The sequence below is a fragment of the Coturnix japonica genome, unplaced genomic scaffold (genome assembly GCF_054131305.1).
Source record: "Coturnix japonica strain WE unplaced genomic scaffold, WE-NBRP24 Scf108, whole genome shotgun sequence".
Lineage (NCBI taxonomy): Eukaryota > Metazoa > Chordata > Aves > Galliformes > Phasianidae > Coturnix > Coturnix japonica.
This window is the reverse complement of record NW_028189011.1, coordinates 195,348-214,908: the sequence shown is the minus strand read 5'-3', so window position 1 is coordinate 214,908 and position 19,561 is coordinate 195,348. Positions and strand designations below refer to the sequence as shown.

General features: G+C 50.7%; 1 protein-coding gene across 2 annotated transcripts; it reads right to left on the bottom strand.

Annotated features, from left to right (window-relative positions):
- Nucleotides 1-289: 289 nt before the first annotated feature.
- On the bottom strand, nt 290-19,189 carry LOC146751255 (histone acetyltransferase KAT8-like). 2 transcript variants are annotated; one of them, XM_085535116.1, is made up of 11 exons: nt 18,974-19,189; nt 16,984-17,058; nt 15,490-15,665; nt 13,959-14,012; nt 12,759-12,923; nt 11,847-11,936; nt 10,406-10,546; nt 7,717-7,810; nt 5,323-5,473; nt 1,359-1,513; nt 290-614 (listed from the first exon to the last, which is right to left on the bottom strand). In XM_085535116.1, exons 1-11 carry the CDS (start codon nt 19,164-19,166, stop codon nt 550-552), a joined length of 1,359 nt encoding a protein of 452 aa, XP_085391242.1. In that variant the 5' UTR covers nt 19,167-19,189; the 3' UTR covers nt 290-549. The 2 variants fall into 2 exon arrangements, with proteins under 2 accessions (XP_085391242.1, XP_085391243.1); XM_085535117.1 differs by lacking the exons at nt 290-614; nt 1,359-1,513 and adding an exon at nt 1,972-2,041.
- Nucleotides 19,190-19,561: the final 372 nt, after the last annotated feature.

Below are 19,561 nucleotides of genomic sequence, written 5' to 3'. Positions count from 1 at the left end.
TTCCGGTCCTCAGCAGTGCCGCGCTGGGAGCGACTTCCGGTAATCTATGGTGCCTCGATGTGGAGGACTTCCTGTCCTCTATGGTGCCTCGCTGGGAACGACTTCCGGTACTCTATGGTCCCCCATTGAAACTCTCTAGGAGCTGAGTCCTCCAGGCCTCTCTATGGTTTCCGGGACGCTCTAGGCCGATGACTTCCGGTACTCTATGGTCGCTGTGCCCCTCTGGCATCTCTTCCCCCCCTCTCTATGGTCTCAGCCCCCCCCCATAAGAGCCACAGGGACCCATAGGAATGGAAGAAAGGCTTTATTGGGGGGGGGGGCTCTTGTGGGGCACCCGTGGGTGCTATGGGGCAGCTATGGGGCAGCCAATGGTGCTATGGGGCAGCCTATAGGGCAGCCAGGGGTGCTATGGGGCAGCCTTGGTTTCTGTGGGGCACCATGGGGCAGCTATGGGGCACCCAGGGGTTCTATGGGGGCCGTAGGGGGGCACCCATGGGTGCTATGGGGTTCTATGGGGTTCTATGGGGCGCTATGGGGTTCCTTATGGAGTCACTTCTTGGCTATCTTGGTCTGTTTGTGCTTCGGAGGAGCCCAGCGCAGACAGATGGAGTCCACTATAAAAGGGAAGGGGGGGGGGAGAGATAATGAGCGTTAATTAATTAACATAGGAGGCGCTAATTAACAAAGACAGGGCACTAATTAAGACAGAAGAGGTTAATTAACATCATGGGGGGGGTTGGGGTCGTTAATGAAGGGTTGTTAATGAGTTAATTACCTGTAATGAGGGGGGGGTTAGGGTTGGAAGTAATGGGGCGGGGGGGGAGATAATGAGCGTTAATTAATTAACATAGGAGGCGCTAATTAACGAACAAAGGGCACTAATTAAGACAGAAGAGGTTAATTAACATCATGGGGGGGTTTGGGGTCGTTAATGAAGGGTTGTTAATGAGTTAATTACCCATAATGGGGGGAGGGAGCAATGGAAGGGAGTTGAGATAGTTAACGAGTATAAGGTGGGGGGGGGGAGGGATAAAGAGCCCTAATTAATTACCATAGGAGGCGCTAATTAACGAACAAAGGGCACTAATGAACACAGAAGAGGTTAATTAACATCATGGGGGGGGTTGGGGTCGTTAACGAGGGGTTGTTAATGAGTTAATTACCTGTAATGAGGGGAGGGAGTAATGGAAGGGAGTTGAGGTAGTTAACCTGTATAAGGTGGGGGGGGGGGGGGATAAAGAGCCCTAATTAATTACCATAGGTGGCGCTAATTAACGAACAAAGGGCACTAATGAACACAGAAGAGGTTAATTAACGTGATGGGGTCGTTAATGAAGGGTTGTTAATGAGTTAATGACCTGTAATGGGGGGTTTCTTGTACTGGGCGCTCTTGAGATGCTCCTCCACCAGTTTGGGGGTGACGCAGATGACGTGCTGCCCCTTCCAGTACTTGACCATGTTGAGGGACTGCAGGGTGCTGATGATGTCGGTCTGCGTGATGCTCGTCATCTGGCTGGGTATAGAGACACTGGGTTATAATGGGGGGCAATGGGGGGCAATGGGAGTCAATGGGGGGCAATGGGAGTCAATGGGAGGCAATGGGAGGCAATGGGAGGCAATGGGAGTCAATGGGGGGCAATGGGGGGCAATGGGGGGCAATGGGAGGCAATGGGGGGCAATAGGAGCCCAATAGGAGGGACTGGGAGGGGACTGGGATAGACTGGGATGGACTGGGAGGGAACTGGGGGGCAATGGGAGTCAATGGGAGGCAATGGGGGGCAATGGGGGTCAATGGGAGTCAATGGGAGGCAATGGGGGGCAATGGGGGTCAATGGGAGTCAATGGGAGTCAATGGGACTCAATGGGAGTCAATGGGAGTCAATGCAACTCAATGGGGTCAATGGGAGGCAATGGGAGTCAATGGGAGTCAATGGGAGACAATGGGGGGCAATGGGGGCAATGGGGGGCAATGGGAGGCAATGGGAGTCAATGGGACTGCAGGGTGCTGATGATGTCGGTCTGCGTGATGCTCGTCATCTGGCTGGGTATGGATACACTGGGTTATACTGGGGGGCAATGGGGGGCTATGGGGGGCTATGGGGGTCAATGGGAGTCAATGGGAGTCAATGGGGGGCAATGTGGGGCAATGGGAGACAATGGGGGGCAATAGGAGCCCAATAGGAAGGACTGGGAGGGAACTGGGATAGACTGGGATAGACTGGGACCCAATGGAAGGCAATGGGAGTCAATGGGAGGCAATGGGGGGCAATGAGAGTCAATGGGGGGCAATGGGGGGCAATGGGGGGCAATGGGAGTCAATGGGGGGCAATGGGAGTCAATGGGAGGCAATGGGACTCAATGGGAGTCAATGGGAGTCAATGGGAGGCAATGGGGGGCAATGGGAGGCAATGGGAGGCAATGGGGGACAATGGGAGGCAGTGGGGGGCAATGGGTCTAAATGGGAGTCAGTGGATCTCAGTGGGAGTCAATGGGACTCAATGGGAGTCAATGGGACTCAATGGGAGTCAATGGAACTCAATGGGACTCAATGGGGGGCAATGGGGGGCAATGGGAGACAATGGGAGTCAATGGGAGTCAGTGGGAGGCAATGGGAGGCAATGGGAGGCAATGGGGGGCAATGGGGGGCAATGGGGGGCAATGGGAGGCAATGGGAGCCCAATAGGAGCCAATGGGGGGCAATAGGAGCCCAATAGGAGGGACTGGGAGGGGACTGAGTTAGACTGGGATGGACTGGGAGGGAACTGGGGGGCAATGGGGGGCAATGGGGGGCAATAGGAGCCCAATAAGAGGGACTGGGAGGGGACTGGGATAGACTGGGATGGACTGGGATGGACTGGGAGCCCAATGGGGGGCAATGGGAGGCAATAGGAGCCAATGGGGGGCAATAGGAGCCCAATAGGAGGGACTGGGAGGGGACTGGGATAGACTGGGATGGACTGGGATGGACTGGGAGCCCAATGGGGGGCAATGGGAGGCAATGGGAGGCAATGGGGGGCAATGGGAGGCAATGGGAGGCAATGGGGGGCAATGGGAGGCAATGGGAGGCAATGGGGGGCAATGGGAGCCCGATAGGAGCCAATGGGGGGCAATAGGAGCCCAATAGGAGGGACTGGGAGGGAACTGGGATAGACTGGGATAGACTGGGACCCAATGGGAGGCAATGGGAGTCAATGGGAGGCAATGGGGGGCAATGGGGGGCAATGGGAGGCAATGGGAGTCAATGGGAGTCAATGGGAGTCAACGGGAGTTAATGGGACTCAATGGAACTCAATGGGAGTCAATGGGAGTCAATGGGAGTCAATGGGAGCCAATGGGACTCAATGGGAGTCAATCGGGGGCAATGGGGGGCAATGGGAGTCAATGGGGGGCAATGGGGGGCAATGGGAGTCAATGGGGGGCAATGGGAGGCAATGGGGGGCAATGGGACTCAATGGAACTCAATAGGAGTCAATGGGACTCAATGGAACTCAATAGGACTCAATGGGGGTCAATAGGAGTCAATGGGGGGCAATGAGAGTCAATGGGACTGCAGGGTGCTGATGATGTCTGTCTGCGTGATGCTCGTCATCTGGCTGGGAATGGGGTTACTAAGTTAGACTGGGTTATACTGGGATGGACTGGGAGTCAATGGAGTCAATGGGGGGCAATGGGGGGCAATGGGAGGCAATGGGACTCAATGGGGGTCAATGGGGGGCAATGAGAGTCAATGGGAGTCAATGGGGGGCAATGGGAGGGAATGGGAGACAATGGGAGTCAATGGGGGGCAATGGGACTGCAGGGTGCTGATGATGTCCGTCTGCGTGATGCTCGTCATCTGGCTGGGTATAGAGACACTGGGTTAGACTGGGGGGCAATGGGGGGCAATGGGAGTCAATGGGGGGCAATGGGAGTCAATGGGAGGCAATGGGAGGCAATGGGGGGCAATGGGGGGCAATGGGAGGCAATGGGAGGCAATGGGAGTCAATGGGGGGCAATGGGGGGCAATGGGAGGCAATGGGAGTCAATGGGGGGCAATGGGGGGCAATGGGGGGCAATGGGAGGCAATGGGGGGCAATAGGAGCCCAATAGGAGGGACTGGGAGGGGACTGGGATAGACTGGGATAGACTGGGATGGACTGGGATGGACTGGGAGCCCAATGGGGGGCAATGGGAGGCAATGGGGGGCAATGGGGGGCAATAGGAGCCCAATAGGAGGGACTGGGAGGGGACTGGGATAGACTGGGATGGACTGGGAGGGAACTGGGAGGCAATGGGAGTCAATGGGGGGCAATGGGACTCAATGGGACTCAATGGGAGTCAATGGAACTCAGTGGGAGTCAATGGGAGGCAATGGGAGTCAGTGGGGTCAATGGAGTCAATGGGACTCAATGGGAGTCAATGGAACTCAGTGGGACTCAATGGGGGTCAATGGGAGGCAATGGGAGACAATGGGAGTCAATGGAGTCAATGGGACTCAATGGGACTCAATGGGGGTCAATGGGAGGCAATGGGAGTCAATGGGAGGCAATGGGAGGCAATGGGAGTCAATGGGAGGCAATGGGAGGCAATGGGAGGCAATGGGAGGCAATGGGAGGCAATGGGGGGCAATGGGGGGCAATGGGAGTCAATGGGAGTCATTGGAACTCAGTGGGAGTCAATGGGAGTCAATGGGAGTCAATGGGGGGCAATGGGAGTCAATGGGAGTCAATGGGGGGCAATGGGAGTCAATGGGAGTCAATGGGAGGCAATGGGAGGCAATGGGAGTCAATGGGACTCAATGGGAGTCAATGGGAGTCAATGGGAGTCAATGGGAGTCAATGGGGGCAATGGGAGGCAATGGGGGGCAATGGGGGGCAATGGGGGGCAATGGGAGTCAATGGGAGTCAATGGGGGGCAATGGGGGGCAATGGGGTTCAATAGGAGCCAATGGGGGGCAATAGGAGCCCAATAAGAGGGACTGGGAGGGGACTGGGATGGACTGGGAGGGAACTGGGGGGTCAATGGGAGTCAATGGGGGGCAATGGGACTCAATGGGACTCAATGGGAGTCAATGGAACTCAGTGGGAGTCAATGGGAGGCAATGGGAGGCAATGGGAGGCAATGGGGGGCAATGGGAGGCAATGGGAGCCAATACTGGTCTATACTGGTCTATACTGGTCCATACTGGTCTATACTGGTCTATATTGGTCCATACTGGTCTATACTTGTCCATACTGGTCCATACTGGTCTATACTGGTCCATACTGGTCTATACCGGTCCATACCGGTCCATACTGGTCCCTATTGGTCCATACTGGTCCATACTGGTTTATACTGGTGTACCTGAGGTCCTTGATGGACAGGGTCCCCCTGAAGTCCCTGAGGATCTCCAGCAGCACCCAGGACCAGTAGCTGCGGTAGCTCAACTTGCCCAGGTCTGATAAGGGCTTCTCTGGGGAGCCCACGGTGCTCTCCAGCTTGGACAGCTCGTAACCTAGGGGATGAACCCAAAAAGAGCCGAAATTAACCCAAAAATGGCATGAATATGGACCTAAATGGAACTAAATGGCCTTAAATGGACCTAAAATGGTCCTAAATCGACCTAAATGGACCCAAAATTGGCCCTATATGGCCTTAAATGGACCCAAAATGGTCCAAAATTGGCCCTAAATGGACCTAAATGGCCTTAAATGGGCCTAAGATGGTCCTAAATCGACCTAAATGGACCCAAAATGGCCCAAAATGGCCCTAAATGGACCTAAAATGGTCCTGAATCGACCTAAATGGACCCAAAATGGCCCAAAATTGGCCCTAAATGGACCTAAATGGACCTAAAATGGTCCTAAATCGACCTAAATGGACCCAAAATTGGCCCTATATGGCCTTAAATGGACCTAAAATGGTCCTAAATCGACCTAAATGGACCCAAAATTGGCCCTATATGGCCTTAAATGGACCCAAAATGGCCCAAAATTGGCCTTAATGGACCCAAAATTGGCCCTATATGGCCTTAAATGGCCCCAAAATGGCCCCAAATAACCCCCAAATAACCTCAAAATAACCCCAAATAACCCCAAAATAGCCCTAAATTGCCCCAAAATGCCCCAAAATGGCCGTAAATGGCCCCAAATAACCCCAAAATAACCCCAAATAACCCCAAAATGGCCCCATATAACCCCCTAAAAGGCCCCAAATAACCCCAAAATAGCCCCAAAATGGTCCTAAATGGCCCCAAAATGGCCCTAAATTACCCCAAAATGGCCCTAAATTGCCCCAAAATAACCCCAAAATGGCCCCAAATAACCCCAAAATGGCCCCAAATAACCTCAAAATAACCCCAAATAACCCCAAAATAAACCCAAAATGGCCATAAATGGCCCCAAAATGGCCCTAAATTGCCCCAAAATGCCCCAAAATGGCCGTAAATGGCCCCAAAATGGCCCCAAATAACCCCAAAAAGCCCCAAAATGGCCGTAAATGGCCCCAAAATGTCCCCAAATAACCCCAAAATGGCCGTAAATGGCCCCAAAAAGCCCCAAAATGGCCCTAAATTGCCCCCAAAATAACCCCAAAATGGCTGTAAATGGCCCCAAAATGGCCCCAAATAACCCCAAAATAACCCCAAAATGGCCCCATATAACCCCCTAAAAGGCCCTAAATAACCCCAAATAACCTCAAAATAACCCCAAAATGGCCCCAAAATGGCCGTAAATGGCCCCAAAATGGCCCTAAATTGCCCCAAAATGGCCCCCAAAATGGCCGTAAATTGCCCCAAAATGGCCCCAAAATGGCCCTAAATTGCCCCAAAATGCCCCAAAATGGCCGTAAATGGCCCCAAAATGGCCCCAAAATGGCCCTAAATTGCCCCAAAATGGCCGTAAATGGCCCCAAAATGGCCCTAAATTGCCCCAAAATGGCCGTAAATGGCCCCAAAATGGCCCTAAATTGCCCCAAAAAGCCCCAAAATGGCCGTAAATGGCCCCAGAATGGCCCTAAATTGCCCCAAAATGGCCCTAAATTGCCCCAAAAAGCCCCAAAATGGCCCTAAATTGCCCCAAAATGGCCGTAAATTGCCCCAAAATGGCCGTAAATGGCCGTAAATGGCCCCAAAATGGCCGTAAATGGCCCTAAATAACCCCAAAATAACCCCAAATAACCCCAAAATGGCCCCATATAACCCCCTAAAAGGCCCCAAATAACCCCAAAATGGCCCCAAAATGGCCCTAAATTGCCCCAAAAAGCCCCAAATAACCCCAAAATTGCCCTAAATAACCCCAAAATAACCCCAAAATGGCCCCAAATAACCCCAAAATCGCCCCAAATAACCTCAAAATAACCCCAAATAACCCCAAATAACCCCAAAATGGCCGTAAATGGCCCCAAAATGGCCGTAAATTGCCCCAAAATGGCCCAAAATGGCCGTAAATGGCCCCAAAATGGCCGTAAATTGCCCCAAAATGGCCGTAAATGGCCCCAAAATGCCCCAAAATGGCCGTAAATTGCCCCAAAATTCCCCAAAATGGCCCTAAATTGCCGTAAATGGCCCCAAAATAGCCCTAAATAACCCCAAAATCGCCCCAAATAACCCCAAATAACCTCAAAATAACCCCAATTAACCCCAAAATAACCCCAAAATGGCCGTAAATTGCCCCAAAATGGCCGTAAATTGCCCCAAAATGGCCGTAAATTGCCCCAAAATGCCCCAAAATGGCCGTAAATGGCCCCAAAATGACTCACTGAACGCGATGAGGAACTTCCCGTATCCGCGGCGCTGATACGGCGGCAGCGTCAGGATACACGCGACGTTGTTACCGTCGGGGGACTCCTTCTCCTGGGGACACAACAACACAACATCACAATAACACAATGATACAACAATACAATGACACAATGATACAACAATACAATGATACAACATCACAATGATACAATATCACAATAACAATACAACTCCTTCTCCTGGGGACACAACAACACAACATCACAATGATACAACAGTGATACAACATCACAATGATACAACAACACAATGATACAACAACACAATGATACAACAGCACAATGATACAACAATACAATGATACAACATCACAATAACACAACGACACAACATCACAATGATACAACAACACAATGATACAACAACACGATGATACAACAACACAATGATACAACATCACAATGATACAACAGTGATACAACATCACAATGATACAACAATACAATGATACAACAACATAATGATACAACATCACAATGATACAACAACACAATGATACAACAACACAATGATACAACATCACAATGATACAACAACACAACAACACAACATCACAATGATACAACAACACAATGATACAACAACACAATGATACAACAACACAATGATACAATGATACAACAACACAATGATACAACAACACAATGATACAACATCACAATGATACAACATCACAATGATACAACAGTGATACAACATCACAATGATACAACAACACAATGATACAACAACACAATGATACAACGACACAATGATACAACATCACAATGATACAACAACACAATGATACAACAATACAATGATACAACGACACAATGATACAACAACACAATGATACAACATCACAATGATACAACAACACAATGATACAACAACACAATGATACAACAACACAATGATACAACAATACAATGATACAACAACACAATGATACAACAACACAATGATACAACATCACAATAACAACACAACTCCTTCTCCTGGGGACACAACAACACAACAACACAATGATACAACGATACAACAACACAATGATACAACTATACAATGACACAATGATACAACTATACAATGACACAATGATACAACAACACAATGATACAACATCACAATGATACAACAACACAATGATACAACATCACAATGATACAACAACACAATGATACAACGACACAATGATACAACAACACAATGATACAACGACACAATGATACAACAACACAATGATACAACAACACAATGATACAACAACACAATGATACAACAACACAATGATACAACAATACAATGATACAACAAGACAATGATACAACAACACAATGATACAACAGTACAATGATACAACAGTACAATGATACAACAGTACAATGATTACAACGACACAATGATACAATACAATGATACAACAACACAATGATACAACAATACAATGATACAACAACACAATGATACAACAGTGATACAACAACACAATGATACAACAACACAATGATACAACAACACAATGATACAACAACACAATGATACAACAATACAATGATACAACAACACAATGATACAATACAATAACAATACAACTCCTTCTCCTGGGGACACAACAACACAACGACACAATGATACAACAGTGATACAACATCACAATGATACAACAACACAATGATACAAGAACACAACAACACAACACATACTGACCTTAGAGAAGTAGCCAACGATGTGCGCCCCCTGTCGATCCACAACAACACAACAACACAACAACACAACAACACCACAACACAACAACACAACAACACAACACCACAACACCACAACAACAACACAATACAACAACACAACACAACAACACAACACAACACAACACAACACAACAACACAACAACACAAACTCAACACAACAACACAACAACACAACATCACAACAACACAACACAACAACACAACACAACATCACAACACAACAACACAACACAACACAACACAACACAACAACACAACACAACAACACAACACAACAACACAACAACACAACATCACAACAACACAACACAACAACACAACACAACACAACACAACACACTGACCTTAGAGAAGTACCCAACGATGTGCGCCCCCTGTCGATCCACAACACAACAACACAACAACACAACACAACAACAACACAACACCACAACAACACAACATCACAACAACACAACAACACAACACAACAACACAACAACACAACACAACAACACAACACAACAACACAACACAACAACACAACAACACAATAACACAACATCACAACACCACAACACAACAACATCACAACACAATAACACAACAACACAACAACACAACATCACAACAACACAATAACACAACAACACAACACAACACAACAACACAACATCACAACAACACAATAACACAACAACACAACACAACACAACAACACAACATCACAACAACACAATAACACAACAACACAACACAACACAACAACACAACATCACAACAACACAATAACACAACAACACAACACAACATCACAACAACACAATAACACAACAACAACACAACAACACAACACAACATCACAACAACACAATAACACAATGATACAACAACACAATGATACAACATCACAACAACACAGCACACACTGACCTTAGAGAAGTAGCCGACGATGTGCGCCCCCTGCCGATCCACCTCAGTGAGCAGGTAGAACACGAAGGGCTCCACGTCGAAGTACAGCGTCTTGTGGTCCAGGAACAGCTTGGCCAGCAGGCACAGGTTCTGGCAGTAGATCTATGGGGCACGTGGGGGGCACAGCCCCATATCACCCCATAGCCCCCCATATCCACCCCATAAACCCCCATATCACCCCATAGCCATCCTATATTCCCCACCCATAACCCCATGACCCCCCATATCACCCCATAGCCCCCCATATCCCCCCCCATAACCCCATAACCCCCCATATCTCCCCATAGCCCCCCCATATCCACCCCCCATAACCCCATAACCCCCCATATCTCCCCATATCCACCCCATAACCCCTCATATCCCCCCCCATATCACCCTATATCCCCCCATATCTCCCCATATCCACCCCATAACCCCTCATATCCCCCTATATCCCCCCACATCTCCCCATATCCACCCCATAACCCCTCATATCCCCCCCATATCTCCCCATATCCCCCCCCCATAACCCCATAACCCCCCATATCTCCCCATATCACCCATATCCCCCCATATCTCCCCATATCCCCCCCATATCCCCCTATATCTCCCCATATCCACCCCATAACCCCTCATATCCCCCCATATCCACCAAATACCCCCCCATATCCACCCCATAACCCCTCATATCCCCCTATATCCCCCCATATCTCCCCATATCCACCCCATAACCCCTCATATCCCCCCCATATCCCCCCATATCCCCCCCCCATAACCCCATAACCCCCCATATCTCCCCATATCACCCATATCCCCCCATATCTCCACATATCCACCCCATAACCCCCCATATCTCCCCATACTCCCCCATATCCCCCCCATACTCCCCCATATCCCCCCCATAACCCCATAACCCTCCATATCTCCCCCCATATCCCCCCATATCAGCCCCATATCCCCCACTATGACCCCATATCCCCCCCATAACCCCCATATCCCCTACCATAACCCCATATCTCCCTATATCCCCCCCATAACCCCCCATATCTCCCCATACTCCCCCATATCCCCCCCATAACCCCATATCCCCCCCATATAACCCCCATATCCCCCCCATAACGCCATATCCCCCCATATCCCCCCATATCTCCCTATATCCACCCCATATCCCCCCATTTCTCCCTATATTCACCCCATATCTCCCTATATCCACCCCATATCTCCCCATATCTCCCTATATCCACCCCATATCTCCCCATATCTCCCTATATCCACCCCATATCTCCCCATATCCCCCCCCATATCACCCCATATCCCCCCATATCTCCCCATATCACCCATATCCCCCCATATCTCCCCATATCCACCCCATATCCCCCCATATCTCCCTATATCCACCCCATATCTCCCCATATCTCCCCACCTTGTGGTCTTTGCCATCCACCTCATAGACCGAGATGTTGCTCTTGCGGTAGATCTCCCTTCCCGGGGGCTGCCTCCATTGGCACTGACCCTGCAGATGACCACACGCGTGTCAACACGCGTGTACTTGGCATGTCACACATGTCACACGCGTGTCACCAACAACATGGATGCATATGGGCCCATTTATCAAGGCAACACCCTCATAACCAAGCATCCCCGTGTCCCTATGTGTCCCGTGTGCCCCCTAAGCATGTCATACATGTTCCTAAGCGTGTGACACACGTGTTGTTGGCGTGTCCCATGCGTGACCCACCAGATGGAGGCACACAGATGCATCTGAGCCCATTTATCAAGGCAGCACCCACATAACCAAGTCCCTATGTGTCCCGTGTGCCCCCCTAAGCGTGCCATACGTGTCCCTAAGCGTGTGACACGCGTGTCGTTGGCGTGTTCCAGGCGTGACCCACCAGATGGAGGCACACAGATGCATCTGAGCCCATTTATCAAGGCAGCACCCACATAACCAAGCCCCTATGTGCCCCCTAAGCGTGTCATACGTGTCCCTAAGCGTGTGACACGCGTGTTGGTGGCGTGTTATATGCGTGACCCACCAGATGGAGGCACACAGATGCATCTGAGCCCATTTATCAAGGCAGCACCCACATAACCAAGTCCCCTATGTGTCCCATGTCCCCCCTAAGCGTGTCATACGTGTTCCTAAGCACGTGACACGTGTGTTGTTGGCGTGTTATATGCGTGACCCACCAGATGGAGGCACACAGATGCATCTGAGCCCACTTATCAACCCACATAACCCACATAACCAAGCCCCTATGTGTCCCGTGTGCCCCCCTAAGCGTTCCTAAGCGTGTGACACGCGTGTTGTTGGCGTGTTCCATGCGTGACCCACCAGATGGAGGCGGTAGGTCCTCTCGTACTTCATGTATTTGAGGCAATACTCGCAGATCCAGAGCTTGGGTTGTTTGCCATAATCCTCGGGGAAGGGGGAGAAATACCAGGCGTCGATCTCATAGCGCCCTATGTGGATCTTGTCCACGTATTTCACTTTGGTGATCTGAAATTGGGGGGAAAAAAGGCGATTTTGGGGCTGTTCTTCACACTTAGGGGTCCCTATGGGGTGGGAGGGGGGAGATTTGGGGGGAAAAAGGGGGATTTGGGGGGAAAAAAGGGGGGTTTGGGGGTGAAAAAGGAGTATTTGGGGTGGAAAATGGGAATTTTGGGGGGAAAAAGGGAATTTTGGGGGGAAAAAAGGGGGATTTGGGGGTGAAAAAGGGGGATTTTGGGGTGAAAAAAGGCCTTTTTGGGGCTGTTCTTCACCCATAGAGGTCCCTATGGGGTGGGAGAGGGGAGATTTGGGAGGAAAAAGGGGGATTTTGGGGCTGTTCTTCACGCTTAGGGGTCACTATGGGGTGGGAGAGGGGAGATTTGGGGGGAAAAAGGGAGATTTTGGGGCTGTTCTTCACCCTTAGGGGTCCCTATGGGGTGGGAGAGGGGAGATTTGGGAGGAAAAAGGGGGATTTGGGGGTAAAAAAGGGGGATTTTGGGGTGAAAAAAGGCCTTTTTGGGGCTGTTCTTCACGCTTAGGGGTCCCTGTGGGGTGGGAGAGGGGAGATTTGGGGGGGAAAAGGGGGATTTTGGGGTGAAAAAAGGCCTTTTTGGGGCTGTTCTTCAACCTTAGGGGTCCCTATGGGGTGGGAGAGGGGAGATGTGGGGGGAAAAAGGGGGATTTTGGGGTGGAAAAGGGGGATTTGGGGGTGAAAAAGTGGGATTTTGAGGGGAAAAAAGGCCTTTTGGGGGCTGTTCTTCACCCTTAGGGGTCCCTATGGGGTGGGAGAGGGGAGATTTGGGGGGAAAAAGGGGGACTTTGGGGTGAAAAAAGGCCTTTTCGGGGCAGTTCTTCATCCTTAGGGGTCCCTATGGGGTGGGAGAGGGGAGATTTGGGGGGAAAAGGGGGGATTTTGGGGTGGAAAAGGGGGATTTTGGGGTGAAAAAAGGCCTTTTTGGGGCTGTTCTTCACCCTTAGGGGTCCCTATGGGGTGGGAGAGGGGAGATTTGGGGGGAAAAAGGGGGATTTTGGGGTCAGACTCACTGCTTCATGTTCCTTTTCTAAGGCGGCCGTGGTGGGGTCCATCTCTGCGTAGGTCTGGGGGTCCCAGTATATCCCATTATACCCCATTATATTCTATTATATCCCATTATATCCCAGTATATCCCATTATATCCCATTATATTCTATTATATCCCATTATATCCCAATATATCCCATTATATCCCATTATATCCCAACATATCCCATTATATCCCATTATATCCCAGTATATCCCATTATACCTCATTATATCTCAATATATCCCATTAAATCCCATTATATCCCATTATACCCCATTATCTCCCATTATACCCCATTATATCCCATTATATTCTATTATATCCCATTATATCCCATTATACCCCATTATATCCCAATATATCCCATTAAATCCCATTGTTTCCCATTATACCCCATTACATCCCATTATATCCCATTACATCCCACTATATCCCATTAAATCCCATTCCATCCCACTGTATCCCATTATATCCCATTAAATCCGACTATATCCCATTAAATCCCACTATATCCCATTAAATCCCATTATATCCCATTAAATCCCATTATACCCCATTCCATCCCATTAAACCCCATTAAGCCCCATTAAATCCCATTAAATCCCATTCCATCCCAATATATCCCACTATATCCCATTAAATCCCATTAAATCCCATTAAATCCCACTATATCTCATTAAATCCCATTAAATCCCACTAAATCCCATTAAATCCCATTACATCCCATTAAATCCCACTATATCCCATTACATCCCATTATATCCCATTAAATCCCATTCCATCCCACTGTATCCCATTATATCCCATTAAATCCCACTATATCCCATTACATCCCACTATATCCCATTACATCCCATTAAATCCCATTCCATCCCACTATATCCCACTATATCCCACTAAATCCCATTCAATCCCATTACATCCCATTATATCCCATTACATCCCATTACATCCCATTATATCCCATTACATCCCATTAAATCCCACTAAATCCCATTACATCCCATTATCCCCCATTACATCCCATTACATCCCACTAAATCCCATTATATCCCATTAAATCCCCTTATATCCCACTATATCCCATTATACCCCACTACATCCCATTAAATCCCACTATATCCCATTAAATCCCATTAAACCCCATTAAATCCCACTATATCCCATTATATCCCATTCCATCCCATTAAATCCCACTATATCCCATTAAATCCCATTAAAACCCATTAAAACCCAGTCTACCCCATTAAACCCCATTATATCCCACTATATCCCATTATATCCCATTACAACCCATTACATCCCATTATACCCCATTACATCCCATTACATCCCATTAAATCCCACTATATCCCATTAAATCCCATTACATCCCACTATATCCCATTAAACCCCATTAAACCCCATTAAACCCCACTAAACCCCATTAAACCCCACTAAACCCCACTAAATCCCATTAAACCCCACTAAACCCCATTAAACCCCATTGAACCCCATATAACCCCACTGACCTTCTGGACGTGGTTGATCTCATCGTGTTTCCTTTTCTGGTTCCTGGTGATTTTTCGTTCCGGTTCCCCCTGAATTTCCCCCAAAAATTGTTCGGTGTTTTTTTGCACGGCGTCTTTTAGGGTTTTACTCAGCGCCAAACGGTTCCGGTCAACCCACTCATCCAACCGCCTGTTAACTGGGAACATACAACAACCCTATAGATCCTATATGGCCCTATAAGGCCCCATAAGGCCCCATAAGACCCCATAAGGCCCCAAAGGCCCTATAAGGTCCCATAAGACACTATAAGACCCCATAAGGCCCTATAAGGTCCTATAAGACCCTATAAGACACTACAAGATCCTATAAGACCCTATAAGGCCCTATAAGACCCCATAAGGCCCTATAAGGTCCCATAAGGCCCTATAAGACCCTATAAGACACTACAAGATCCTATAAGACCCTATAAGGCCCTATAAGACCCCATAAGGCCCTATAAGGTCCCATAAGGCCCTATAAGGTCCCATAAGACCCCATAAGGCCCTATAAGACCCCATAAGGCCCTATAAGGTCCCATAAGACACTATAAGACCCCATAAGGCCCTATAAGACCCCATAAGGCCCCATAAGACCCCATAAGGCCCTATAAGACCCTATAAGACACTACAAGATCCTATAAGACCCTATAAGGTCCTATAAGACCCCATAAGGCCCCATAAGGCCCCATAAGGCCCTATAAGACCCCATAAGACCCCATAAGGCCCTATAAGGTCCCATAAGACCCCATAAGGTCCCATAAGGCCCTATAAGGTCCCATAAGGCCCCATAAGGCCCCATAAGGCCCCATAAGGCCCTATAAGATCCCATAAGACCCCATAAGGCCCTATAAGACCCTATAAGACACTACAAGATCCTATAAGACCCCATAAGGCCCTATAAGGCCCTATAAGACTCCATAAGACCCCATAAGGCCCTATAAGACCCCATAAGGCCCTATAAGGCCCTATAAGGCCCTATAAGACCCTATAAGACACTACAAGATCCTATAAGACCCTATAAGGCCCTATAAGGTCCCATAAGGCCCTATAAGGTCCCATAAGACCCCATAAGGCCCCACAAGACCCCATAAGGCCCCATAAGACCCCATAAGGCCCTATAAGGTCCCATAAGGCCCTATAAGACCCCATAAGGCCCTATAAGACCCCATAAGGCCCTATAAGACCCTATAAGACGCTACAAGATCCTATAAGACCCTATAAGGCCCCATAAGACCCCATAAGGCCCTATAAGACCCCATAAGACCCCATAAGGCCCTATAAGACCCCATAAGGCCCTATATAGCCCCATAGCGGCCCTATAAAGCCCCATAGTGGCCCTATATAGCCCCATAGTGGCCCTATAAGCCCCATAGCGGCCCTATATAGCCCCATAGTGGCCCTATATAGCCCCATAGCGGCCCTATAGCGGGTATTTGGGGTGTTTTGGGGTTTTTTTGGGGTATTTGTAGGACTTACAGCCGACATAATGGACGTAGAACTCCTCGCGTCCCTCCTGCTCGTTGAGCCGCGACTGGATCACCTCCGCCGAGTCTATGGGGGAAATATAGGGGGTACAATGGGGTCGGGACCCCATAGGGCCCCATAGAGACCCACAGACCCCATAGAGACCCATATGGGCCCCATAGAACACCATAGAAGCCCCATAGAGACCCACAGACCCCATAGAGCCCCCATAAAGCTGGGATTGAATCACCTCCGCCGAGTCTATGGGGGAAATATAGGGGGTACAATGGGGTCGGGACCCCATAGAGACCCCATAACCCCATAGGGGCCCATAGAAACCCCAAAGGGCCCTACAGAAACCCCATAAAAACCTACAGGCCCTCACAGGGCCCCATAGGGCCCAACAGACCCCCATAAAGCCCCACAGAGCCCCATAGACCCCATATAAGACCCCATAGGCACCAATAAGACCCATATGGCCCCATAGACCCCACATAAGGCCCTACAGGCCCCATAGGGCCCCATAGACACCATATAAGGCCCTACAGGCCCCATAGGCCCCACAGACACCGCATAGACCCCATAGGGCCCCATAGACCCCACATAAGGCCCTACAGGACCCATAGGCCCCACAGACACACCATAGACCCCATAGGGCCCCACAGACCCCACATAAGGCCCTACAGGCCCCATAGACCCCCATAGGGCCCCATAGACACCACATAAGGCCCTACAGGCCCCATAGACCCCCATAGGGCCCCATAGACCCCACATAAGGCCCTACAGGCCCCATAGGCCCCACAGACACACCATAGACCCCCATAGGGCCCCACAGACACCCCATAGACCCCCATAGGGCCCCACAGACCCCACATAAGGCCCTACAGGCCCCATAGACCCCCATAGGGCCCCATAGACACCATATAAGGCCCTACAGGCCCCATAGGCCCCACAGACACCGCATAGACCCCATAGGGCCCCATAGACACCACATAAGGCCCTACAGGCCCCATAGGCCCCACAGACACCCCATAGACCTCCATAGGGCCCCACAGACCCCACATAAGGCCCTACAGGACCCATAGGCCCCACAGACACACCATAGACCCCCCATAGGCCCCACAGACACCCCATAGACCCCCATAGGGCCCCACAGACCCCACATAAGGCCCTACAGGACCCATAGGCCCCACAGACACACCATAGACCCCATAGGGCCCCATAGACACCCCATAGGGCCCCATAGGGCCCCACAGACCCCACATAAGGCCCTACAGGCCCCATAGACCCCCATAGGGCCCCATAGACCCCACATAAGGCCCTACAGGCCCCATAGGCCCCACAGACACCCTTTAAAGCCCCATAAGGCCCCATAGACGCCCACATAAGGCCCTACAGGACCCATAAGCCCCACAGACACCCCATAGAGCCCCACAGGGCCCCACAAACACCCCATAGAACACTATAGGGCCCCATAGACACCACATAAGGCCCTACAGGCCCCATAGACCCCATAGGGCCCCATAGACCCCAACACGGCGGCCATCTTGCCCCCCCCCAGGCGCCATCTTGCCCCCCCCCCCGGCCGCCATCTTGCCCCCCCCCCCAGCCGCCATCTTGCCCCCCCCCAGCCGCCATCTTGCCCCCCCCAGTCGCCATCTTGCCCCCCACCCGGCCGCCATCTTGCCCCCCCCCCACACAGCCGCCATCTTGCCCCCCCACCCGGCCGCCATCTTGCCCCCCCCCCCAGCCGCCATCTTGCCCCCCCCCAGCCGCCATCTTGCCCCCCCCAGTCGCCATCTTGCCCCCCACCCGGCCGCCATCTTGCCCCCCCCCCACACAGCCGCCATCTTGCCCCCCCACCCGGCCGCCATCTTGCCCACCCCCACACACAGCCGCCATCTTGCCCCCCCCAGCCGCCATCTTGCCCCCCCCCCCCACACACAGCCGCCATCTTGCCCCCCCCCCGGCCGCCATCTTGCCCCCCGTAGGCCCGACTCACGCCAGCTGCCGTCGGCCCGTCGGCACAGATAAGTCTCCCCGATCTCCACCGTCACTTCCGCCTCCCGGGGTGGGGGAGGGGGTGGGGGTGGAGGTGGGGGGGGTGGGGGAGGCCTCGGTCCCGCTTCAGCTCCCCCCGAGCCGCCATTTTCCGCCGGTACCGGAGGAGAAGAGAGAGAAGGAGAGTCCGCCATATTGGATTACGTGAGGGAGGGGGGGGAGGAAGAAGGCGTCGCGCCGGAAGTGACGCAAACGGTAGCCGGAAGTGAGTAATGCGGAAGCCGGAAGTAGGTGTACGGAGGCGCTGAGAGGGTAATGGCGGGACCGGAAGTTGGGTATAATCACGTGACGAGTCGCTAATTGGGCCCAATTTCCCCCTTTTTCAACCCAAAATCCCTTCTAGGATCCCCCCCTCGTTCCAGTATGGACCAGTAGGGACATATAGGAACCGCTATGGCCCGATAGAAGCTTTTATGACCACTTCCGCTTCCGCCCGTAGCCCCGCCTACGTCACTTCCGCCCGAAGCCTTGCCTACGTCACTTCCGCCCAAAGCCCTGTCTGTGCCACTTCCGCTTCCGCCCGAAGCCC

Bases quoted from the DNA above. Each gene is read 5' to 3' on its own strand.
- LOC146751255 (XM_085535116.1), bottom strand. From the start codon at position 19,166: ATGGCGGACTCTCCTTCTCTCTCTTCTCCTCCGGTACCGGCGGAAAAT. The intron at 15,666-16,983 runs GTAAGTCCTACA...GTATGTTCCCAG, and splicing joins CTACGTCCATTATGTCGGCT to TTAACAGGCGGTTGGATGAG. The intron at 1,514-5,322 runs GTACACCAGTAT...CTCTATACCCAG, and splicing joins CTGTCCATCAAGGACCTCAG to CCAGATGACGAGCATCACGC.